Genomic DNA, 26,139 nt, shown 5'->3' with positions numbered 1-26,139 from the left:
GAGGAAGATCCGCCGCGAGTTCCATAATTTACTTCGTTCATACTCAGTAGAGGAGCACTTCTAAACCTTATCTTCTACTCCCTCCGTTCACTATTAAGATATTTTTATATTTCAATATGGACTACATATGGACTGAAATGAGTGAACAAATACACTAAAATACGGCTATATACATCTGTTTCAGAAAAAAGTTAGAACATCCTATAATGGTGAACGGAGGGAGGGAGTAGTATTTAGTAAACCGGAGAGGCTCCGGTGATTGCCTGAACTTATTATATGTTTCTACATCGGCCACAAAGCCGGCAACGGCCGCGGGCAAGGCCGGCCAGGTCTTGGTCATGCCGGCTGCGGGCAAGGCCAGCTACGCCTCGGTCTTTCCGGGCGTGTACGCCGGTGTGGGCGTTTTCCTGCATCCATAGGTTCATCGCCTGGCCGTGGACAAGGCTGCGAGCACAGCCCCACGCTCCTCGGGGGAGGACACGCTGCCGTTCGCGACATAGGTAGCTCGTCCGGCGCTGAACGCCATCTTCGTCTCGGTCTTGCTGGTCGGTTGCCGTCGGTGGCGAGCTCCTCCAGTGGTAGTATGTCCGGCTGGCGGGGCAGTCGTTGGTTCACAAGGCACGAAGACGGCGGCGCGTACTGTGCACACGACGGCGGCGCGTACGATGCCCACGACGGCGGCGCGTACTGTGCACACGACAGCGGCGCATACGGTGCCCACGACGGTGGCGCGTACTATGCACACGACAGCGGCGCGTACGGTGCCCACGACGGCGGCGCCTTCCGTTCTCACGATGGCGGCGCGTACGGCGGCCACGACATGGACCAGCACGTCGAGGAAGAAGGCCACGGCACGGACCAGAACGGCGAGGAAGATGGCCAGGGTACGGACCAGCACGACCAGGACGGCCACGACATGGACCAGCACGGCGAGGACGACCACGGCATGGACCAGCACGGCGAGGAGCACGGACATGGCATGGACCAGCACGTCGAGGAAGAAGGAGACGGCACGGACCAGAACGCTGAAGATCATGAGACCAACAACATCATCGATCTAAGTAGGTTTGCTTGCTTTGTGTATGAACACTTATTTTTTAGTTCGAATATGCAATGGAACAGTGCGTATATTTTTTTATCGGTTTCATAGATGGATTTTGCACATGTATATTTCCTGCAACTTTATAGAATGAGCAATAGGTATTTTTTATAATGTTTATATTTGTTCCCAGATGTATGAACACTTATTTTCACACTTGTTGTTTAACAAAATTCTACTCTTATGTTTGTTCCCAGATGTGATGGCCAATAGGAAAAGAAGGACATTTCATACTGATGACGAAAAGCGTTCACTGTATACGGCCATTTTGGAGATAAATGGACGTGGTCCATTGAAACGTGGGGTGACTAAGAAAATATCAGCTCTATATAAAGTGTCAGTTAGGGTTCTTCGGCGGATATGGGATAATGGTAGGAGAGGAGGTGGTGTGAATGCGGTTATCAACAAGCGGCCGGGCAGAGTTGGTAGAAAGCGTGTTACATTGGACTCAGATGCTTTAGCCGCCGTCCCTCCGAATGATCGAACAACAATTAGAGATGTTGCCGGTGCATTGAACATGGCGAAGACCACCGTTCACAGGCTTTTGAAGGAGCATGAGTTACGCAAACACACCAACGAGCTCAAGCCTATGCTAGCGGAAGAAAACAAGAAAGCTCGTGTCATGTATTGCCTTTCAAACCTAGAACCCGCTAGTATGCCGGAGAACCCTGTCTTCAAGGATTCGTTTAATGTGGTCCATATTGATGAAAAGTGGTTTTATCGTACAAGGAAAACCCAGGGGGTTTATTTGGGCATTAACGAGCCGAACCCCGTGAGGCACGCCAAAAACAAGGGACACATTGAGAAGATCATGTTTCTTGCTGCTGTTGCTAGGCCAAGATATGATATGCAAGGCAATTGTACTTTTGATGGTAAAATTGGAATTTGGCCCTATGTTGAGTGGAAACCATCACAGAGGAGAAGCCCAAACAGGCCTAGAGGAACGTTGGAGCTCAAGCCATGCGATAAAGTCGGCATGGAGAAGAGCCGGGAATACTTGATCACGAAGGTGTTGCCGGCAATCAAGGAGAAGTGGCCGCAAGAGGATCGGTACAAGCCTATTTTCATCCAACAGGACAATGCCAAGACACATGTTCGACCAGATGATCCGGCGGTGTGTGCGGCAGCTGCTCAAGGTGGTTGGGACATTAGGGTTGTGATGCAGCCACCTAATTCTCCGGACACTAACGCCCTAGATCTTGGCGTGTTCAACTCTCTTCAGTCCGAATGCAGTCCTCCTTGGCACCACGAATCCCTCCTCCCTGCCGAGCACACCCGGTCGCTGGTTCACCAATGCCGTGGCGTCGTCGACGAGCGCCGTGACGGTGTCCATGAGAGCCTCCACCTGGTCCAGCAGCGCCCCAAGGTCTGGACCCTCCTGGGCGAGCGCGAGGATGCCCTGCGCGACGTCGAGCACGTCGTGGGCATGCGCGAGGATGCCCTGCCCCACGTCCAGCACGCCGCCCTGCATGTAGCCATCATGTAAAGACAAGGGTGGAGCATGCATCATTTGCTATTCATCCTACAAAAGCTAAGTACCATGGCCGGCCTAACTGCACCGACTAAACATCACCATGATCCCTGGATAAGGCATGCATACATACCTGCATGTCCTGGACGCCCAAGCCCAGCTCCGCCTGGGTCTCCGCGTCGGGAGCGACCTTCATGTCGTGCTCGGCCTGCGGCGCATCATGGACGCCGAGGTCTGCGTGCCCAGCAGCGACGAGGTCTGGCAGTGGCGCGCCTAAGCCCAGCCCGGACTGGGTCTCCGCGTCCGGATCGACGTCCACGCTGTGCTCCGCCAGCGACGCACCATGGACACTGAGCTCTGCGTGCCCAGCAGCGGCGAGGTTGGTCGGCGACGCGTCCAAGCCCAGCCCGGACTGGGTCTCCGCGTCCGGATCAACGTCGACGCTGTGCTCCGCCTTCGGTCGCGACGACATTGCTGGTACAGCGCTGCATCCGGCCGGCGAGACGCTGGTTTCTTTCCTGGGACTACTGTTGTGGCGTTGTGCTAGGAGTACTAGTCCGCTCAATGTATAGCAGCTTCTTCTGCATGCCAGCGGATGGAAATTTAATGCGCTTCGGAAGATGAACCGCGGCTGAGGAGATCGAGAAAGCAACGAAGCGTTTTCTGCTTTTGACAGCCATATCGATTAAGGGGCCTAATAAGAGCGGACGAGCTCCCTCCGCCCAGGGGCCCAATAAACCCGGACGGAGGGAGTGTGATACTTCCATTACGGGCAGCCTAAGAGAGAAGAAGTAGTAGAAGAAGAATTTTTCCTAGGTGCTAACTTGGGCCACAAAATTGCTGGTCTAGGTTCCCCCACCTCCTGCTGGTACTGCCGTCGGTACGTGTCGTCTGCGATGGTTTTAGGGCCATGGTGGTGTGGTGGATCTCGGCCCTTGTCGGGGAAGGGCTTTGTTTTCAGTTGTTCCTTCGTATTTTGTTAGAGTTTGTGTCCTATTCAAGAAGACGAGACGACAACAGCTCCCTGAAGATGGAATAAGGTTCTCCCAGCCTGCCCTCCCGATGGTGTGTCTAGCATCATCGATGGGCATGTGGAGGTGTGTCTCCGGCGGATCTGTTCTTGCTGGATATGCTCGGATCTGATCATAGTTCGTCTATGTTCATGTGTTTTCAGATTGAATTCTTTCGATCTACACTACTCTCTTCATCGGCGGCGGTTGCCTTAGTACGACGATTTTTCGACTGTCTACTAGAACAAGTTTTGTCCAGCTCCTGCAAGGGAGGGGCAATGACGGCGGCGCGTCTTCAGCTCGCTTCAATGCTTGTAGTCGTCGCTAGGTGGTCTACGGATCTGGATATAATTTTTATTATTTAAGATGTTTGTTGTAGTGCCATGATTGCAGATGAATATATCGGAAGTTTTCTTGAAAAATAAATAAGAGAAAAGAAAAAGAAGAAGAACACGGAAGCTAATGAGGATGGAGAGTAGGCATCTTCTGGGCGAGGTACCGTCGACGAGGACAACCGGTCGAGTGGCCACGTATCTGTCCATAACACAAGAGTAAAGTAAAATACACCTAAAAACATCCTAGTCGGCCATGGCACAAGAGCTGCACGTGAAAACTTAATGCACGAGGCAGGTAGGAGTTAGCGGGCACCGCATAATCGCCTAGGGCACGCAGCGCACACGTAGACGATCTCAACCGTGTACGTGGCTCTCAGCGGAGCACGGCTCATTCATGCATATCACTTCTCAACAATTACTGCCCATGCGGAGCATCGTCTCCTATAAATTGGGGCCATATATACGAGTCTTGTTCCTGTGCGTTTTCGCAGCAGGGAAGGCAGCCATGGAGAGCAAGCATTTCAAGAGCGTGATCATGTGTGCACTCATACTGATACTGGGACTGCTTGTCCAGGGACAAATCCAAGTAGCAGAGGGCAAGAGCTGCTGCAGAGACACCAGGTCAAGAAACTGTTACAACGTGTGCCTTCTTGTGCACCCCAGTACTCCCTGCTCAAAAATGTGTGGCTGTGTGCTCACAAGGGACAGCACATGCCCCAGGGAATACCCTAAGCTCAACCTTCTCCCCGGTTCAGCTGGTACGTGAACCCAAGCCACCCTTCCTGTTTTCTCTACATCATTTTGCTCCCAGATGCATAGAAATTGCAATTAACGGCTGGTTGACTAATGCTTGCTCCTGCTGTTGCGGAAGAAGAACCAGACGCCATTGAGTACTGCAAATTAGGATGTAGGCTCTCAGTCTGTGACAACGTCAATTCAGGTAGTATCTGAATTAACTCATCATCTGTATATATAACTTTCAATTTATCATAAGAGGGAAAAGTTTTTTTTTCGGTTTGGAATGAGCATTGCACACATCTTGATCTTGTCATCAGCTGAGCTTGGCGAAGACACGAAAGTCGGCGTGGGGCGCTGCGGCGATGCGTGCGGCCGGTTCTGCAACGATGCCACCAACATTGCATCCGTCGATGCTTGAGATGTATGAGCATGCGCTGAGGTCCCGATCGTCTTCCCAGTGGCTTACCTTCTTCGTCGTTGCTGCTGCCTCAGCCGTTATCTAGTTCTTGCTTTAGCTATGATGTGCTAGGCTTTGCTTCCAACTACTGTATGCTGTGTCTGAAGTGTTGTGTGGGTGCTCTGCTTTTATTTTCAGATCTTGCACGATCCTTTTGAGGTGCTGGGCTGGGGTTCGTCGTAATCCCCGGTCATGTAAGATAGTATGTCGTGTGCGGGGTAACAAAAACCCTAGTAGTAGCTGTGAACCTTGGTTTCTCTTAGTGAAATCGGAGAGGGGGGCCTCTCTTTTGATCAAGAAAATAAAATGCACCGAGATCCCACGTCAATCTTTTATTTATATCTGTACATACTTGAGGAAGATCCGCCGCGAGTTCCATAATTTACTTCGTTCATACTCAGTAGAGGAGCACTTCTAAACCTTATCTTCTACTCCCTCCGTTCACTATTAAGATATTTTTTATATTTCAATATGGACTACATATGGACTGAAATGAGTGAACAAATACACTAAAATACGGCTATATACATCTGTTTCAGAAAAAAGTTAGAACATCCTATAATGGTGAACGGAGGGAGGGAGTAGTATTTAGTAAACCGGAGAGGCTCCGGTGATTGCCTGAACTTATTATATGTTTCTACATCGGCCACAAAGCCACATCATCTTGCGCTGCCCAGCTTAGATCACAGGGAGCACCAAAACTATTATCAACACTAGCACCATGGCAGCACCAGCCATTCCTCCGAAATACTTCGCTCACGGTTCCTGCATCGACTTCGTCGTACAGAATCGCACAGCGTCAGAGACTGCGAGGAATATATGACTGCTTCCAATGTGCTCGGTGAGCTTGGATGCTTGCAGTTTTTCTATGACGACGGAACCAGGATTCGACAGAATGAGCTGCCAAAATACACAACAATACAAACAACATTATCAGTGGCCCAGCAAAACAAGATTATAGTTTCTCTGAAAATCTATGTAGCTTGAATGGGTGTACCTGCATATCTCTTTTCTGAAGATTCTTGTATAGATCTTCAAGAGCGTGTATGCCACTTGTATCGATGTCGATAACGGCTGCACCAGCATTTTCACCGGACTGCATGAGTACAATGATTGGAAAAAAAAAATAGCTTGAAATTTCTCAGACTAACATATAATTCTACTCACGCGACATTTCCACGATCAAGGAACTGATTTTAGGCAATCCCAGTGCTTTAGCTCTATCTTCTTCGTCTGTCAGCCACCTAAGAATTCTGCCATGGAGCACAAGATATCAGGCCTATGAGGCTGAAATTACTGAATTCATGTATATTTTACCATTCTTCAAATTCAAAACATATTGTGTGATAAATTTACCATCTTTACCTTTCTCGGACGTAATTAGAGTTGGAAAAATAAATAGCAGAATCAACCCTCACAATCACCACCCCGGGAGTAAGTTTTGCTTCTGGATACTGGCTGATGTTCCTGTATATTGTGGTGCCGGGAAGGTTTCCAAGTAGGGCTGTCCTTGGCCTTGTTACTTGAAGAAGTATTTTGGCAAATGAGATTGCTACCTGGTAATATCCAGAAAAAACAAGTAATTTCTAGTTATGTCTCCACAAAAAGACATGAACATATTATTATGCTTCATCAAAGATAATGCATTGGTCCTTACAGCAATCAAGAGGCCAATCTCAACGGATACAAAAACAACACCGAAAAATGCTCCCATGCAAGCAATGAAGTCCAATTTGTCAACTTTCCATATGAGAATTGCTGCTTCATAGTCCACAAGGCCGATCACCGCAGAAATGATGATCGACCCTAGGATTGCATTCGGTGTGTATTTGAATAGCGGTGTGATGACCAACAAGGTAAGAAGAACCACCACTGACATAACCACATTGGATACAGGAGTCTTGCAGCCAGCCATGAAGTTAACTGCCGAACGTGAGAAAGAACCTGAAAAAAGAAAATACAGGATATAGATTTTGGCACTGTATTTTCCAGACAGTTTACTGTCAGCTCTGTTCGGCAAAAAGGGTGGAGCTACCTGTTGTGACATAGCAAGATGTCATTGATCCTACTATGTTCATGGTTCCAAGTGCTACCATCTCCTTGTTTCCATCTAGCTGGTAGTCCTTCATAGCAGCAAATGTCCTTCCAATAGCTACAGCTTCCTGATGAAGTAGACACACACAGATTGATGAGAAATCTGGAGATGCACATGACAGGAAAAACAAATATGTGTCCATATCAGCATACATACTGTCAAACCAACTATGCCGCAAACAACACCGATCTTGAAACCTTTTGCAACAAACGGACCGGTGAAATAAATCATGTGTACTGATGATGGGTTGATTCCCTGTTCAATGTGCTTTACCTGATGACCAAGTGACAACAAATTTTTCATCCATGAAAAACAGTGTATGGTCCACACAACTGAGCCTGAATTGTACTAACTTAGTCACTTACTATCTGAACACCTTGCTTGTCGGCACGAGTAATGTATACAAAAAATGTTGCTAGAATCACTGAAATTATAGGAGCAATAGCTGGCACCCAGAAAAGCTTCCTTTTCTTCTTTCCCTGTGTAAATGGAACATCCTTAGTGGATAAGTAATTTTTTAAATGTTAAATGTGTTGTAAACATACAAGGAAAAAGAAATTCTTACGATGTACTTCGCAAACAGAAGGAAAACCAGGAAAGATACGCCAATCACAATTGTCTGCCAGTTCCACTGCATATACAACCATCTCCTTGTCAGTTCTTTAGGTAACTCAGACAGACAGTAGTACTATCTTTAGCCTATGCTAATCCCTTCCCGGCGCAGGAAGATCCAGAAAAAAGAGGGAAACAAATTCACCTCCCAGCTTCCAAATGAATATAACAAATGAGCTCCAAACATCCAAAAACAATTCAGCACTTGCAAAAATATATTTTTTCCCCACATAAGTTAACTCCATATCAACACGGCATGACATACTTTTACTAATAACGAAAATATTTTTAAGTTCTAGGAATTACAAAGATGCTTTTATAATCCCAGAAAATGCAGCGCATGATGTTCTGACCAAGATATGAAATCGATATGTTACTGTTAAGTACTGAAATACATACCCCGTGATGAACTGATCTCCAGACAGATTCCATAACAGAAACTATGTCGGTTTTCCTTGTAAAGTTTGCGATACCCAACACGTATTTCAGCTGCTGCAGGGCAATAGTAATGGCAGCTCCCCCCATGAATCCGACAATTGCAGCATGTGACAAGAACTCTATAAGGAACCCTAACCTGACAAAATAAATACCAACTCTTAGTCCAACGCACCTACATTATGTGCAAGCTTTTAGTATATGTTTGCATATACCTTAGAAATCCTAAGGCTGCTTGAGTGATGCCAGCGAAGAAGGTTGCCGTGAAAGCGAGGCGCATGTATTCCTCCTTGTTTTTGACATGGTCAACCTCAGCTTGTAGAAGTGAACCTATCAAAAGAGAAACCACGGCAACCGGGCCAATCGCTATATCCCTTGAGCTACCCATTGCAGCATAGATCAATGGGGGAATGAAGCTGGAGTCTGAAACCAACTAACAAAAGTAAATTATGATAGCAAAACAAGCTTAAATGTTTCACATCAAATCTCCACAACAGAGTCAAGAGGAGGAACTTACAAAGCCCATACTGCGGATCCAAATTAGCAAGCTTCGAATAGCCAATGTCCTATTAGAGTCCAATATTCGGTGTCAGGCACAGTTTAAGTGGCCAAAGCCAAGGTGGACTAGTCATCCTTGATGATACCTGAGGAATGCAGAGGCTTGCGATGGTCAATCCGGCAATCAGATCGCCTTTGAACTTGTTGAGACTATAATCCCTACCCCACCCAAATATTGGAAACAAGAACTCCAGCCCCATCATGAACCTCCTCGGTCCGGATTGGCCCTTGTACTGACGCAGCGGGTTGTCGTGGAAGAAAGTCTCTCTCAATGTTTCTGTAAATTCTGTGGCCAAGTTCTTGGGAGGGGGATAGCCCACTTTGTACACCAGCGGTGCTTGAGATGGGTCATTGGAGGGTGTCTGTGTGGTGATGCTAGGTTCATCTGCTGCCTCGTCAGATATATGATGAACCATCTCTGCTACTGGAACAACCTTTTGTTATCCTGGAGAAACAGTTGAATTAATTTTAGTAGACGGTTCTAAAAAAAATAGCTGGAGAGGGCATGAAGGGTAGACGTTTACAGTACTCCAACATTGCAAATATAACCATAAAAACACCACCTAAATGACGTCACGAAGCGATGGTCTACTTTGGAACAATGGACGATGCAATCGCTATATCACACAAAAGTTGGTCAATCAAACAGAAATGTTCCCAGAAAATGGAATAAAAATGGCATACTACGTTGCTGCCCTCGCCCCTCATATAGTTGTACAATATTAATTATGTATTCTCATCCCAGATTGGCCCTTGTGCTTCCCTTTTCATCGATATTTATAATGTTTAAGAGTTTTATCTTTTTTTCTGAACATAGGATGCTTTTTTTAAGCTGTTTTATAATTATTAATTTTTTTTGTAGCTGACATAGCTAGGTTGAATTTGAGCCTTAAATTTTATATATTGCTAGTAAACTGACAAGTATATAAATTTTGTCGTGACTAATTTTCGTAGTAGAAAGAGATTGAATCAGCAATGTTGGAGTACAGACTATCCTGAATTTTCGTTTTGGGAGAAATATAGGTGATGGTTATTAAAGATGAACATGTACCTTGAGCTCAGACCACTAGCAGGCAAAACAGTGAATCGATTTTATGATATCTTCAAAATAGAATAATCTATTTGATATTTGATGCTCGCTCTTATATAGAACAACCATCTGTTTCTCTCAACTGTCCCATTCTAACCGTAAAAGGATAAAAGAAAAGGTCGACTGTATTGTTCAGCTCAGTGTGAATAGCAGATAATAATGGTGGACTGTTCTTTCTTGTAAGCACAAGACTTTGCGGTGTTGGTCTGAAAGTCCAAGTGGGCTTATTCAAAAAGCAATAATTGGTGCAGGAAGTTCCAACTATTCTCTTTGAATCCTGACCCAATGGTAATAAATGAGCAACTAATAATATTAATAAAAGCCAAATGAGTCAAGTTTGTGCCTAGGCTGAGATAGACCAACTAAGATGACAGAAAATACTCCATACTGTACATCTGTAGAATTCTCCAAATCAAAGCTGAGACGAAGAGCAGACAGATAGACAGAGGCAGTTGTTTCCAAGTGAAGGGATTGATTTATTATTATCTAATATAACTAAAGAATACCACTACTACAAAATTCGGCAACCTTAATCTTCTTACTTACATGAGCAGTGACGGGTCCCAATTGCTAAGAAAGAAGCTCTAACCACATTTATTTTCAGAAAACCTAAGTAGTAATATTTTCTGTAGAATTTTCATTCTCGGCCAGTTTCATTAGGCTGCGGATGGAACCAAGCACGCTTGGTCGCAGCTTACTTGCATGATTCAAAGATAATAATGGTGGACTGTTGTTTCTTGTACTAAGCACAAGACTTTCCGGTGTTGGTCTGAAAGTCCAAGCAGGCTTGTTCAAAAAGCAATAATTGGTGCAGAAAGTTCCAACTATTCGCTTTGAATCCTGACCCAGTGGTAACAGATGAGCAACTAATACTATTAATAAAGCCAAATGAGTCAAGTTTGTGCCTAGGCTGAGATAGTCCAACTAAGATGTCAGAAGATACTCCATACATCTGTAGAATTCTCCAAATCAAAGCTGAGACGAAGAACAGACAGATGAACAAAGGCAGTTGTTTCCAAGTGAAGGGATTGATATATTATAATCCAAAGAACACTGCAAATTTGACAACCTTAATCTTCTTACTTATCAATTATCATGAGCAGTGACTGATCATCATTCCACCTAAAACGGGTCCCAATTGCTAAGAAAGAAGCTCTTGCCACATTTATTTTCAGAAAACCTAACTAGTAGTAATATTTTCAGAACAAATTTTCATTTTCGGCCAGTTTCATTGGGCTGCGGATGGAACCAAGGAACACTTCGTCGCAGCTTACGGGATGCTAATGACGAGCCGACTGAAAATTCCGCGAGACATTCAATCAGTTAATTACGAAGCATTACTCGCTGACACACAAAAGGTATCGGTGAATTGCCGGTTTCTCATCCATAAAAAAAGAGATGGATACACTGCTGATTTCCGAGCAGAGGAACTGACGGCTAACAAAAATCGACAGCCGCGGCCGTAACAGACGAAATGCGACGAGTTGTACGGAAATGAAGAACCAAGAACGACTGAAGGGGAGGGGAGAAGATGTTCATGGATCAGAATCATCGGATGAAGGGATTTTACCGGGTATACAGTGGTTCCTGTGATCGGTGGGTGGAGCCGCCGCGCGCTCAGGGTTCACCGGCCCACGAATGGCGCATCCCTCTCGGCGTTGGCGCGGCGAGAGCGGATATATATGCCGTCTGGAGGCACCAGGAGGATCCGCCTGCCGGGGAAACAGACGCGCCCAACGGACAAAAGAGCGGCAATGGAAGGTAGCGCGATCTTTGCTGGCAGTTGTTTATACCACGGAGTCGGGAGACGAGGGAGGACGGCGATGTGGACGTGCCGAACCAAAATGGCTGGGAAGTCACGGCGGGCTCCACGGCCGTGGAACCGGAGCCGTCCTACGCGCGGGGGGGCAGGGCCGCGCCGGTCGGTCAACGGCACCGCGGTCAGGGTCTACGGGGACCGACGGCGGCGAGGGAAGGGTGATGGGTTTCAGTGTTTTGGACCGTGGAATAGTGGTCGGGACGACGAGAGGTGAAGTGAACCGCGTGTGGGGCGGGGTGTTGGAATGGTCCGTCCAAGGGTGTAGCTTTCGCCCGTACGTGTGGGGCGCGGCTGGGAGTTTGCCAGGACGGGAAGGGAATCCGTCTGTGTACATTTCAACCTGGTGGGCCGTCCGGGATGGGGAGAGGTGGACAAATGGTTGAGATGTTTCCTCCTCTCGCTTCTTTCGTTTTTTTTACGCATATACACGCGCATATACTCATGTCTATGAAGGCACACACGCATATTCTACCCCTATGAGCACCTCCAAAAGACTGAGCTGACATATCATCTTTAGATTTACGAAGTCACGGAACGTCTCCTCCCACTGAATGCGCATCACCGGAAATCCTGAAATAAAACCAGAAATAAATGCGAGCACCGGGATTTGAACCCTGGTGGGCTGTGGATACCACAGTCCCTCTAACCATCCAACCATAGGTTGGTTCGCCGTTTCAAAATAATTGAAGTTTCGTGTTTGTTTTAAGTCAAACTTCGCTAAGTTTGATCGGAGTTTATATATACAAAAATATATCAACATCTATAACCCTAGATTTGTCACATTAGATTCGTTATGAAATGTACTTATTATGACGTTGAATAACTTAGAGAAAAGTATACTTTTCGTCCCTTAACTCTTGGCAGAGTCTAGATTTGGTCCCTCAACTCCGAAACCAGACAACTTGCACCCTGAACTACTAAAACCGGACAAGGTTCGTCCCTGGACACGGTTTTGACCGGTTTTGGTGCTGACTTTTGCCGGTTTTGACCGTGTTTTGACTCAAATTCACGTACTTTCTTCAAATCCGTTTATTTTATTCAGGTCTGCATACCATTTTCAAGTGCTTTTTTCCAATTCTGTGTACTTTCTGTAAAAGTTCATGAATTTAAAAAAGTACACGGATTTGAAAGCAGTACACGAACATGAAAAAAGTACGTGGATTTAAGAAAAATACGCGAACTAGAAAAAGTATGCGGATTTGGAAAATTATGTGAACTTGAAAAAGTACGTGGATTTGAAAATAGTGCGGATTTCAAAAAGGTATGTAAATTTGAAATTTTACGCAAACGTGAAAAGTACGGAGATTTGAAAAAGGTACATGAATTCAAAAGATTCACATATTTGAAAGATATACACGTATTTAAGTTAGCACCGGTCAAAATCGGGGTGAGCCAGCACCAAAACCGCTCAAAATCGAGACCAGGGATGAATCTTGTCCGGTTTTAGTAGTTGGGTGTGCAAGTTGTCCGGTTTCAAAGATGAGAGACCAAATCTAGACTTGGACAAAAGTTAAGGGACGAAAAGTATACTTTTCTCAATAACTTATTTTGGGACGGAGGGAGTATATATTAGCTAAATATACCCGTGTGTTGCAACGAGGCAACTTTATTATAGTAGTTCAACGTAGGAGCATTTTAATTGGGTTGATGCTGAGATATGTGGTGGGGAGGGATTCCATATATAGTTAACGGTAATGAAAGATATGATGTGATTGAGATTGTGTATGTGCAACCATGTGAGTTAATTTTGTTGTTTGCTTGCAAGGATTTCTTGCTACTGACAATTTGTTTGATTTATGTTGATTGCTTTGCAAGCGATTTCTTTCCCCAAAACAAGGAGGTGGGGCGGCGGTTTGAAAAAGAATTAATAGAGGTTATCGTGTGGTTTGAAAAAAAAAATCAATGAGAGGGGACACATATCGATGGAAGGGATGGAAGCGAAACCAACAAACTCTTCTTTAGTACTTCCTTCGTTCGAAATTAGTTACTTCCTCCGTTCGAAATTAGTTGAGCTCAAACAGATGTATCTACCAATTCCGGACGGAGGAAGTAGTATTTATATATTTGACATTATAGATCTTAGCACATTTTCCCATAAAATTTTGTCAAACTGTAATTAGTTTAACATAAGACAATCCTAAAACTTCAATTACTTCGACACAGAAGGAGTATTCTACATGAGTGTGTGAATGACAAACTCAGCTTCTTTCAAAATAGTTAGGATATATTTCTTATTATATATTCTACAAGAATTTATGAATAATATTCCTCTTTCAAGAAATAGTTTTCAAGATGGCACCATGGATAAATAGTTAAGATATATCCTCCTTTATGCTTTGACATAATGATGCATTTACCAATTCATATGTGCTAAATAATTATGAAGAAATTTCAGATTATGCAAAGTAATCAATAGAATTTATTGTCTTTTGTGCCTCTTGCATGAAAGTACAACTATGTTTCCTCAAAAGTGAAGCACGATATTGTGCTTCTCGCATGAAAGCACAAACCATGCTTTTCAAAAATGAAACACAGATAGTACAGTTTTGAAACACAGGTTAGTACAGCTTTGAAGCATGACCAGTAGACTTTTGAAGGACGGATCTAGTTTTAAAGATCTTAACACGAGAAATGAAATGGCAGAAATGGTTGATGATTTGGACGCACGGTTAGAGAGATAAATCATTTTGAAAAATCAAATATATGAAAGTTTTTACCTCTGTGCAAGTCGTCAAACACCTTGAAGTTGCACAACGAAAGGGGTGGCGCAGCCAAACGGCAGGGAGAAGGCGTGGGGTTGCAGCGAAGCATGGGGGTGGGGGTGGGGGGAGGGTCTAAAAATGGCTCAACAGAGGCGACCGGATCTAAATTGAGGCAGTCTGGGTGATGAAGATAGCACCAAAAGGCGACAGTGTGGGAATGTGGATGGTGGCGAAAGGGGGCGCTCGCCCTAAAATGTCCATGACGTCAATATTTGGGCAGATGGAGAACACGTTATATCATGTCGCGCAACGTCCAAATATGAAGATTCGCGAATTGGATTTAAAGCGTACTAAAAATACTATATAGCGATTGAGGACAGGATGACAACTGTGTTAGACTGGTCTTTTCAGTCAAAATCATTGTACTAACAATTACAATTACATGATGATTGTGAAATAATATGTGGTTGAATGGTTAGGATGACAGTAGTATCGTCAGCCTACCACGATTCAAGTGCTAGACTTGACACTGGTGCTTGCATTTCTCTTAATTTGTTCCAGGCCTTCCGGCGTTTCGCGTTCAGTGAGAGAAGACTTTTCGGTCGTCTACAAAGACGTATGTGACGGTTTTCTCAATCTCAAGATGATATGTTATCTCAATCTCGAGGGTGTTTATAGGGACAAGGTATGCGTATGTGTGTTCATAGGGGTGAGTGTATGAGTGTTTGCGTGTTAAAACGATAATTATGTTTCCTCTGCCTCCCGCAGCGCCGTCGCCGGTCTATCTCGTCCCCAGTTGCCTTAAGGCCATGGCGGCGCGGTGAATCCCGGCCCTTGCCGGCGGGAGGGCTCTGTTTTCAAATGTTTATTCAAGTTTTGTTAGGGTTCATGTCCTATTCAGAAAGACGAGACGACGGAGGCTCCTTAAAGATCCCGATGATGTGTCTAGCATTATTGGGAGGCGTGTGAAGATGTCCTTAATAGATTTGCTCGGATCTGACCGTACTTCATCTACATTCGTGTGTTTTCATGTTGGATCCTTCTAATCTACGCTACTCTTCATCAGCACTAGTTGTCGTTCTACTACGCCGGTCCTATGAGGCCTCTTGCATGCTAGACTAACGGCATCGAGCCAGTTTTTTTTCTTTTAAAGAAAAAACCGGCATCGAGCTTTTTTTGAAAAACTGCATCGAGCTGAATCTGGCCTGAATCTGCTGAATGCTCCTTGCCCAACCGCATCAACGAGCTCGCCGAGAAAACCCAGGCAGTCAAATTCCCAGTCGAACAGGAGCAGAGCAGCACAGATTTGCCGCCTCGCCAATGCCAACCCCATGCCACTCTCGCCACCACTCCGCCTCATCCTCTCCTCCCGCCGCCGGCCCCTCGCCACGCGCCACCGCTGCCTGTCCTCCGCCGCCGCCGCCGTAGCCGCTGCCACCCCAGCCACCTCAAGGGACCGCGCCGCCCACCTCGCCGCCGCCGTCCACGGCTCGGCCGCGGCCAAGAACTTCGCGCACGCCATCCGTTTGACGAAATCCCTCGTCCAGGCCTCCTCCCCCGGCGCGCGCCCGGGCGCTGCCGCCTTCGCCGCGCTCGCCTCCAGCTCCACCTCCCCTGGCCCCGCGCTCGGGGTGCTCGTCATCGCTCTCTCCCAGATGGCGCTCCACGACGAGGCGCTGTCCGTCTTCCACCGCCTGCCGACGCTGCCGGCGCTGCCCGCCTGCAACGCGGTCCTCGACGTGCTGGTGAGAGCCCACAGGTTCGACCGCGTCTGGAAGCTGTTCGACGAAATGCTGAGCCGGGGGATGACGCCGACCGTGGTGACGTACAACACGCTCATCAACGCGTGCCGGCATGAGGGCGCTGTGGCCAAGGCTCGGGAGGTCTGGAAGCAGATGGCGGCGAGACGGATTGGTCCAAATGTGGTCACTTACTCGACGATGATATCCGCACTCTGTGACGAGGGCTGCATCGCCGAGGCTGAGCGGCTGTTCCTTACCATGAAGCAAACAGGGATGCGACCCAACCATTACACATACAATGCACTGATGAGCAGCCACTGCAAGAGAGATGGTGTCAAGAGGGCACTCACGTTGTACCAGGAACTGCTGAAGAGTGGTCTCGTTCCCAATGCTGTGATCTTTACAACGCTGATTGACGGTTTCTTCCAGGTGAACAGAATAAGTGATGCGAAAAATATTTTTCTTGACATGCACAGGTATGGAGTTGCTCCCACCGTGCCCGTGTACAACAGCTTGATTGATGGAGCTTTCAGGTCTGGTGATTCACAAGAAGCATTAACAGTTTATGAGGACATGGCTCGCCTAGGTTTGTGCCCAGATGAGTTCACCTGCAGCATAATTGTAAGAGGCCTCTGTTCGGGAGGTCAAGTGCAGGTAGCGGCCAGGTTTCTTGAAGCAATGCAGCAATCTGGTGTTTATCTTAATGCTGCTGCATACAACGCGCTAATTGATGAGTACTGCAAGAATGGAGATCTAGCTGAAGCCCTGGCAACATGCACAATAATGAGTGAGGTTGGAATTGAGCCCAATGTGGTGACCTACTCCTCCTTGATAGATGGGCATTCAAGGAAAGGGAAGATGGAAATAGCAATGGCTATATACACGGAGATGATAGCCAAAGGGGTTGAACCTAATGTGTTGACATACACGGCTCTGATTCATGGCCATGCCAAGGATGGTGACATCAATGCTGCTTTTAGGTTACAGAAGGAGATGGCGGAGAAAGGCATTTCTCCAAATTCAGTCACAGTGTCGGTTCTTGTTGATGGTCTCTGCAGAGAGAATAGGATTCAAGATGCAGTCATGATCTTCATGAAGCACTCAGGGCAGAAGAAGCATGCTGACATTCGTACCTGTTTATCGAACTCCACAACTGAGGAAGACCATTCAATCCCAAACAGTGTGACATACATGACCTTGATATATGGTCTTTATTTAGATGGCCAATACCGTGAAGCTGGTAAGTTCTTCTCTTGCATGAGAGAATCTGGTATGGTGCCTGATAGCTTCACTTACTCACTACTGATCCGTGGACAGTGCATGCTTGGCTATGTCTTGAATGCCATGATGCTCTATGCTGATATGGTTAAAGTCGGTGTTAAACCCATGACAGTCTGTCCTGACATTTGGTCAAGGGATGCATCAAATGATCTCAAAACTGTTGAAACATAAGTGTTGGCTCATCTGACTAGAATCAAGGCTTGAGAGAACTTTCACAGAAGCCCAGTTCACAGATCGCGAACCCCGTGACTTGTCAGTCACACAATGAAGAACCATTCTGCTACATCTGGGACAGAACTGAGGGCTTGCCATCTCAATAGCCCTTCACATATGAGTTTCAACGAAGTTTTTTTTTTGGAGAAAATGAACCTGCTTCTCAAGGTAAATGAAGGTTCAGCCAATTTCACATTAATTTGGATCATTTTGGACCACCAGCTCTGTAAATGGAAACTAAGGGAAGTCCTGTACCTTATAGATGATATGTTGATTAATAGAAGCTGCACAAGATGATTATAAGCTTTCTCAAAGAAACACAGATGGCTATAATGAACAGAGCTTCAGAGTTGAAGCCCAGCTGTAGCAAATGACCGATTGACAGTAATGCGATCTAGCACGCTAAACCGCTTCTGTGCTGGTTGATATACAAATTGCTTGTGTTCTGAGCTAGCCGAGTTCGGAGTAGAGACGGAGATGCAAGTGTGCAGTACATGCTGCACTAGGACTATAATGGATCTAGCACGCTAAACCGCTTCTGTGCTGGGTTGATATACAAATTGCTTGTGTTCTGAGCTAGCCGAGCTTGGAGTAGAGACGGAGATGCAAGTGTGCAGCACATGCTGCACTAGGACTATAATGGACGATATGATCCATATCACCTTAGTCATAGATAATTTGTACAGCTTCGCTGCTGATAGTCAAATTTGCTGCCACATGCGAGATGTGAAAGATGGTCTCCTATATTTATGAGATTATTAATGAAGTTATGTAGTGCCTGGTAGAATTATCATTGACAATCTTGTATTTGTTTGAAATTTGAATGTTGATAGTGATTTGATAAAAAAATCACTCTGTTTTATTGATTATGGCACAGAAATCAGTTTTTAATCGCACTTGTTAATAATGTGTGAACCCATCTTTTTCTTTTCTTTTCAAATTAGTCTGGTGTTGCAAAAATAGGATGGTACAATCTGTCCCTAGGACTCCCAGAAAATAATGTCACCATTGTCACCAATAAAACCAAGATCCTTGAGCCTCCTTTCCTGGTAGTACTCAAGGTCATCTAATTCTTGCTCCCTCTCCTTGAAAATATCATTGATTTGCTCCAGTACTTTCTTTTCACCCACTCTCACTTCAATGGCAATTTGCTGTCTTGATTGCAGATCTTCTCTCTCCAATAGCTCTTCATCCTGAATATTTTATGCATGTTTTATCAGACTAATCAGGAGGTAACCAACAGATAAGATGAAAGTGAATAGCATTCTTTTTTTAGCAGGCTCACCTCTTCTATGGTGGTGTGGTAAGCAGCAAGAGCAGATTTGCAGGCATTCTGGATGACTTGGCATATTGATTCCTCGTTGTCACGGCTCACAGGCAGTTCAAGGTGCTCCCAAACTTTATTTCTAAAGAGGGCTTCCAAGAGAAATGCGTCTGTTCCCCCAAGACAAAGTAATCGTAGGTACGTAATCATTTGAGAAGGAAGAGATTCACCGAGGACGACATCGAAGTATGCGGTCTCCCCCATTCCGTTTAGCTCTGCAATGTCAAGTTTGTCTTCATAGAAGGGATCAGATTCAGAGATCTCCAGCGTCAGAGTATACGAGTCCCTTGACGAGTTTTCTTCAGTGAACCCATAGTCAAGTGCCAATTCAGCATTACTCTTGTCCAGGTCATACTGAACATATATCTGTCAACGTATATCATTAAAACTGCTGGTTATGAAAGATCTTGGCAAATACAGTATTACATTACATATAACAAAAGTAATATAAGTTGATGCATGCCTGTTCTCCAGATTTAACCTCCATTGGCGTTCGCAAAGAGAACACAGTATCCCTGCCTAAAAAGCCCTTTCCTTTGATCTCCCAACAGGATTCTTTTGAGGTAATATCACCATTGTGATTTATCTGATTTGGCAAAGTACCAAAATGATTATAACTGAATAATATTCAGAATTGCATCATGTATTGAGGAAAAACGCATAGGCAAGTAATCTCTAACAAAAAATATATTCCAACAGGTAGCATGACAACTTAATCACTAAAATTACAAGGATGCCCATTGACACAAGGAGAATTGACCGGGAGCCTTTTGAATAAGCAACGTCAGACCAATGTAGGCATGTTTTGAGTTCAGAGATCTTACCAGATCAGCAAATGGTATGAGGGCAAGCTTATCTCCACGGAGCTCAGGGAAAACCCTTGATCTTAGTACTCCGAATGCCCATAGAAAATCATCAAATGTTATAGTACCAGGGAAAAGGTCTTTATTCGCGTTTATGATCTCAGCTTCAACATTATCGAATTCGCTTTGCACGTACTCTTTCACACCCGTCGTTGTGCTCAGCAATTGTGTTCCTGAAAAGCAAAGGACAAAAGCATACAAAGTTAATTACAACTCCATCAGGTAACTACTAATCCACAAAAGATCGAAGATCGAGTTTCGACGGCGAAGGCATGGAATTTTGCACTGCACGCTCACCTTGTATCTCCAAGAGCTCTTCTTCTGACCTGCACTGGAGGCACGAAGCAACCACTCGAAAGCATCAGAACGCGCAATACGAGGCCGTGCAGAAGCAGCAAAGACATTTCATCAAACACATCAGCGTCACCTCACCAGAAGATGGTGGAGTCGGTCTGGCGCGGGAGGATGGCGAGGTAGGGCGCCCACAGCGAGTCCCCTCCGCGCGCAGCCTCCCTGAGGATGAGCAGCGAGACGGAGACCCACGGGCGGAGGTCCCCGGCGCTGCCGCAGACGCGGCCGAGGTCGGAGGCGGCGACGGCGTCCGCGTCCAACCAGAGCTTCTTGGGCACCTCGGCGACGACCTCGCCGCGGGGTAGGTCCCGCGCCGCCACGAGGCCGAGGCCCTCCGGCACGACCGCCGGAGCCACCGAGCCCGTGTCTGCACCCTGGGAAGAGAGCCAGCGACGGAAGTTCTGCAGCGCGGCGTCCGAGGGCGCGGACACCGCCGTCGCCGCTGCCGCCGATGCCCTTGTGGCTGCGGCGGCCGCGCGCGGGAGCAGGTGGAGGAGGGGCCTCGGCCTCCTGGAGAAGCGGAGGACGGGAGGGGGTCCGTGGCCGGAGAGGAGCCGAGGCGGGAGGACGAGGTGGTGGAGAGCTGCCATGGCGCGCGGGGAGGAGACGGGCACCGCGACGTGGGTTGCGGAGGTCGGAGGATGTGATTGTTTGGATTGGGAAACGACGACCGTTGGTTTTGTTGTGTAAATGGCGGGAGTGGATATGATTAGTGCTGGGCCCGAGCTGCAGTGTGATCAATTAATAACAGCATTTTGCACCTTTTTACCACTTCTATGTTAGCTACTCCTCCATCCCAAAATAAGTTTCTCAATTTTAATATAATTTTATATTAAAGTTAGTACAAAGTTGAGATACTTAGCCCTGTTCGGCAAATCGCAGCGGAGCGGAGCCGGTGGAGCGCCCTTCCAACCACTCCTCAAATTAGAACTAGATCCTGCTCCACTCCGGCGTGGAGTTGGAGAGTGGAGAAAGTCCGAAGAGCCCCTTATTTTGGGACGAAGGGAGTATATTTTTTTTGATGTGTATGTTAGCTAATTATTGGACCTGTATGTAAGTTGTCTCATTTTTTCTTCTTCCGTGCAAGTCACATTTCGTCGGAGCTTCTTCCTCTTGCTGTCATCAATCCTCGCCCTCCCGTCGCCCTTTGAAGTGGGTTGGGCAGTCTGTCAACGGCGATGTCGCGCGTGCCTCACCTTCTCCAAGCTGCCAGCTCCACCGGTTTGCCACCGCCCTTGGCCATCACTCTAAGTGTGACCTTTTCTCCGGTGCCAGCAAGCCCCCTATACATGTCACTCATCAACCTCTGACTCCCCTCGTCGACGTTGTTGCCAGTTGTATCGATGTCGGCTCCAGGTCGCTCCAACTCTGCATCGCTAGGACGTTGCTGCCACTAGCGCCGCCCCCATCTCCGCCTCCGCCTGTGTCCTGTCATCTTCTCCTACAAGTGAAATCGACCGATGCAAGTTTCATTTTCAGACAAGCAAATGCCTTAACTATTTTTTTTGACTTTTTTAGATAATGTGCGCATTGTAGACCCATATGACTACTGACTACTCCCTCCGTCTAGGTGTACAAGTCACCTTATGAAAACCAAATAATCCCAAAACATTTAGGCGCGATGCATTAACTCCCACCTCGTTTCTTGTTTCTTGGCATATCAACCAATAAGATATGTGGGGCGTATATGCTTTCAATGACTCGAGACTACCAAACACGACATGCATTGTTCAGTTCATTGCATGCAATGCTATTAATTAGCAAATAAACATTAAGTTCTCATAAATAGTCAGTCTCGTGCCAATAAAAGCGTTGTCTCGACTGTCAAGTAGAAAAATAAATTATTTTGAGGACACACATCGTTAAGCGTGTGTTCCTAACTACCAAACCAATGGTTGGCTCTAATTTGAAGGTTTTTCATCTCGAAACATCCACAAAGTTATGATTTCAGTTGACACTTTGCCTCCCTATATTCGAAGGAAAAATACATGGGGTAGTTACCTCATGTCCTATATACTACCGTGTGTTGTATATAAAATACTTTATACAAAATTTAATTTGGCTCCCAGGTGCACATGCTCCTGCTCGCAAAAATTATTTTTGAAATGTCAAAAAAATCAACAAAAATTCTATGTGGAACTTTGCATATGTTAATGACTCTTCTCCATACAGCAAACTAAATCTTTATATCATGTGCCAAAAGAAAATAATTCGTTCATTATTAGTAGTACATCACTAGACTTTTATTATTTACTAGTAATAATGTACGTGCAATGCACGTTTATATTAGGTAGAATATTAGTTGCACGTTATATTAGGTAAGATATATCTGTTGCACGTTGGTATTTGATAAGATATCAATTACTTTTTCACGGGAATGGTAGGATATTAATTACATGGCAGATTTCAAAGGATAGCATTGAGTCAAAACATGTTTATAACCAATGATAGTGGTGGGTAATTAAAGCGTTAAACATATTTGATGCTCAACTTTGAAGCGATTTGAACCGCTAGATAACATGATTTGACGGTCAATTAGAGCGTTAAACGTGTTTGGTGCTCAATCTTGAAGCGATTTGAACCGCTAGCTAACATGATTTGACGGTCGAGATGGTTTGCATCTGCCCATTTGAGTCTTTTTATATTGGTATAGATATAGATTTATTTTGACACTTTTCCTATTAACTACTAGGATGAACATGTTTTTTCTTGGTAAGGAATGCATTCATTGCACATGCACCAGTAGTTACGGCAAGGAGGCGAGAAGAATGTGGTTGGGCGGGATAAAACCAATGTGATCCGTTTATTCATTTTCATACAGAACTTGTTTTCGCTAGCTGTGCAAATGCAACTTAGTTTGACATTGTAATGTAGAGCGAACATGCTTCTCCTATACCAAGTGGCGTTGCAAGAATCGGAACCTTCATCAATTTTATAAGATAAGAAAACACTTCAAATTCCTAGCTTCCACAGGTTTTCAGTATGTAGCATCGTTTTATAAAGATACTTCCATTACCCTCCCACAAAGCGCAAAGGGACCCATTCAACAATGCTAAATAGAGATGAGCATCCGCTGAACTGATGGCCACCCAAAAGGAACGCATTCCTTTTTCTCTTTTCTTTACCGTAAAAGAGGAACACAAGCTAAATCTCAGCTTATCTCAAACACATACTGTATATCATATCAGGTTACTTGTAGCAAGCACATTTTCCGAGCCACTCTGGTTTGGGACAGCATAATAGTAGCTTGAGTACATGTCCAGGCACAACGGTTATTGAGTCAACAGACAAGTAATGGGGGGCATTTGCATCCCACATTATCCCAAGGTGCTTGCATTCCAAACCTGAAGCATACTTTCATATCAGTTCTTCCTGCCTTCGCAGAGGATGAAGTGGTACCCGTGCCTGAATAGGAGCAAACAGACATTGTGTAAGTATTTGGAAATAGCTAGATGATTAGTCAGAATTTAAAGGAGCAAACATCTTCAGGTAATAATCCAGGCTAGGATCTGAGCATTTCTCTTTATCCATAAATAAGTAATATAGCATCCGAAGTATTAGTCCAAAGGAGATTTGCTACTTGCATGATCTATAAGCCAAATATGGAAGAGAAACGGTGACAGTTGACATACATAGACTTGAATGGTGCACTAGTAGCTCCCACAGGTGTGTTAAACGCAACCTCCTGGAAAGGACCAGCCATTTTGCCACGCGGGAACCATCCAAGATCCCCACCTTTCTTTCCTGATGGGCATTCAGAGAATTCTTGGGCTACCTGAAGTATCAGAAAAACAGCTACGTAAGTCAAATGAAATATTATTCATGGTATTTAATAGCGTACGGAATACAGCATACAGTCTACAGGCAACAAGTTTAAGAATTGTACTGTACACAGCAGAATATTAATTTGAAAATGAAGGTATATTTTCTAGGTAGATAGTTTTCCATTTGATGTCCTGTACATAACTGGACCAGGTAGCACAGGCATGCCCTTAGTAATTCACAAACCTCACAGAAGGTGCATTCACAACTATGACTAACACCTGCTCTCAGCAGACTTAATAAATTACCCCCTCCGTCCCATAATGTAAAACGCTTTTTGACACTAGACTAGTGTCAAAAAGCGTCTTACATTATGGGACGGAGGGAGTAGCATTTACCAATTGTAACAGATATTCACAGATCCAGCATTTACAGGCAACACAAGTAAGTATATTACTAGATATCTTAGCCTGCCAGTTTTCAAGTTTCAAAAAACCCAATTTGCTTACAAGACTATGCACCAGAGGGATTTATTCCAACTTCTGCACAATCGAGACAGTATTACAAAGTATTATCTGAGCAAAAAAAAGAGAATTTGTTGGTTATACCCGTTTCTTAATGAGAACAGCTCGATCCTGACTTAGTAAAAGTTCTCAAGGTCCTCTGGTATAGTCCTTTGATTAGCTACCCAGATGATCAGGCCTATTACTAGTCTGGATGGAATTGGCATCAACACTAGGCAGTACTAATTATATATGCCAGTTCTAGAACCATGTTTGGCGAATTTTGACACCAGCACCTTTTGCCCCATCAAGGGGTCAACTATAACAAAAGAGCCCAATCTCAGGCTACAATATCAACATGTATAACAAGATAAATTAAGCAATTTTTTACTCGCTTCACATAAACACTAGTTGCGCTTCTCAATAGACAAAGAAATTACTAAATTAGCGCACAGGTTATATGAATTCAACACAGGTGACAAATAATCCAACTTTCAGGTACCATGACCAAAGAGGTTAGAAGCATACATGAAATAAAACATGTAACACATTTTTGGATCGTTTTATCTAAATGCAGGTAAATCATAGAGCCCTAAATGACATCTCGTAAACAAAAGCAGGTGAAAAAAGTGTGGGAAAAGCAAATTGCAGACAGTGAATTTCACTGATAATCTGAGGTTCAGTCAATTCCTGACTAATCTCAAGCATCTTCCTTTAAGCATACTATACATTAAAAGCTGAGATGGATTGACGAGGGCTTGTCAATCTGCCGCTCACCTTGGCAAACTCAGCAGGAGGGACCTTGTCCCCGTTGTCCAACCAGCCTTCCTGCAGCTTCTTGTACGCCTCATTGATCTTCCCCTGCTTCTCGCACAACACGTGCCTAGCTGCAAGCACAGGACAGCAACGCAACAGTTAGCACAAAAGAGGACACAATTTCAAAACAATATCCAAATCCAGTAAGCCTTCACTCAAGCATCTAATCTCGACCTCACAGCCCTGCCAATTTCTGAAACGAAGCATCATAGGCGAATCTAGCCACAGAGCATCCCGGCTCCCCCCACCCTACGCGACCCTAAGATTCTCATCCTAATCTCGCGAGATCGACGGTTGGGATCCGTGATACCTTTGACGAAGGTGCAGGTGCCGAGGTCGTCGCCGCCCTTGCCGCCCTTGCCCTTGCCCTTGCCTCCCTTGGCGCCTCCGGCGTCGTCGGAGGAGCCGGCCGCCTGCTTGCCCTTCCCCTTGGCCTCCTTCCCCTTCCCGTCCTTCCCCATCCGCGCTGGTCGAGCGGGCGCGAGAGCTGAGAGAGGGGGTCTTGGTTTAGGGGCAAAAACCCTAGCTAGCTAGACTGATGATTGGGTCGAGATTGAGAGGAGAAGAAGGCGAGGCGAGGAAGACGAGACCAAACCTGGCCAGATGGGCCAGGCTTAGCCTGGGCTAAAGCGTGCCAGAGGCACGGCACGCCAGCTACAGCCATGACTTGTGGGCCAGACCTGGGTTACACGGTCGAGCTAAATGGAGTTGGCTACTTTGCCATGTCAGCACTGACTTGTGGGTCAGACATGTCATAATCGGGTTTTTAGCATCCAACTGGTAGGTTTTAAGACAAAATAAAAAAGTGGTAGTTTTTTGAGATACATACCTAGATAGTAGTAGTTTTTGGTTAATTACTCCGG

The 26,139-nt window shown here is 45.5% G+C and overlaps 4 protein-coding genes across 4 annotated transcripts; 1 reads left to right on the top strand and 3 right to left on the bottom strand.

The window, feature by feature from the left end:
• Positions 1 to 4,386: 4,386 nt before the first annotated feature.
• LOC123103908 (probable leaf thionin) lies at positions 4,387 to 5,438 on the top strand. Its single transcript, XM_044525607.1, has 3 exons — positions 4,387 to 4,673; positions 4,787 to 4,855; positions 4,971 to 5,438. The coding sequence occupies exons 1-3, from the start codon at positions 4,421 to 4,423 to the stop codon at positions 5,069 to 5,071; spliced, it is 423 nt and encodes a 140-aa protein (XP_044381542.1). The 5' UTR covers positions 4,387 to 4,420; the 3' UTR covers positions 5,072 to 5,438.
• A 160-nt stretch (positions 5,439 to 5,598) lies between these two features.
• Positions 5,599 to 11,916, bottom strand: LOC123103907 (sulfate transporter 1.2). Its single transcript, XM_044525606.1, has 14 exons — positions 11,471 to 11,916; positions 8,897 to 9,255; positions 8,770 to 8,818; positions 8,468 to 8,675; positions 8,217 to 8,391; positions 7,771 to 7,836; positions 7,571 to 7,684; positions 7,362 to 7,478; positions 7,146 to 7,272; positions 6,768 to 7,054; positions 6,476 to 6,666; positions 6,278 to 6,363; positions 6,108 to 6,184; positions 5,599 to 6,010 (listed from the first exon to the last, which is right to left on the bottom strand). The coding sequence occupies exons 2-14, from the start codon at positions 9,224 to 9,226 to the stop codon at positions 5,867 to 5,869; spliced, it is 1,971 nt and encodes a 656-aa protein (XP_044381541.1). The 5' UTR covers positions 9,227 to 9,255; positions 11,471 to 11,916; the 3' UTR covers positions 5,599 to 5,866.
• A 6,645-nt stretch (positions 11,917 to 18,561) lies between these two features.
• On the bottom strand, positions 18,562 to 20,863 carry LOC123103906 (fructose-bisphosphate aldolase-lysine N-methyltransferase, chloroplastic). The gene is made up of 6 exons (XM_044525605.1): positions 20,277 to 20,863; positions 20,142 to 20,170; positions 19,806 to 20,017; positions 19,445 to 19,567; positions 18,943 to 19,347; positions 18,562 to 18,850 (listed from the first exon to the last, which is right to left on the bottom strand). Exons 1-6 carry the CDS (start codon positions 20,783 to 20,785, stop codon positions 18,638 to 18,640), a joined length of 1,491 nt encoding a protein of 496 aa, XP_044381540.1. The 5' UTR covers positions 20,786 to 20,863; the 3' UTR covers positions 18,562 to 18,637.
• A 2,488-nt stretch (positions 20,864 to 23,351) lies between these two features.
• On the bottom strand, positions 23,352 to 25,895 carry LOC123103905 (peptidyl-prolyl cis-trans isomerase NIMA-interacting 4). Its single transcript, XM_044525604.1, has 4 exons — positions 25,587 to 25,895; positions 25,238 to 25,347; positions 23,828 to 23,970; positions 23,352 to 23,600 (listed from the first exon to the last, which is right to left on the bottom strand). The coding sequence occupies exons 1-4, from the start codon at positions 25,735 to 25,737 to the stop codon at positions 23,558 to 23,560; spliced, it is 447 nt and encodes a 148-aa protein (XP_044381539.1). The 5' UTR covers positions 25,738 to 25,895; the 3' UTR covers positions 23,352 to 23,557.
• Between the last annotated feature and the right edge of the window lie 244 nt (positions 25,896 to 26,139).

Source organism: Triticum aestivum, chromosome 5A (assembly GCF_018294505.1).
Source record: "Triticum aestivum cultivar Chinese Spring chromosome 5A, IWGSC CS RefSeq v2.1, whole genome shotgun sequence".
In the NCBI taxonomy this organism is placed as follows: domain Eukaryota; kingdom Viridiplantae; phylum Streptophyta; class Magnoliopsida; order Poales; family Poaceae; genus Triticum; species Triticum aestivum.
Note: the sequence above shows the minus strand (reverse complement) of the source record. Positions and strands in the feature narration are given on the sequence as shown.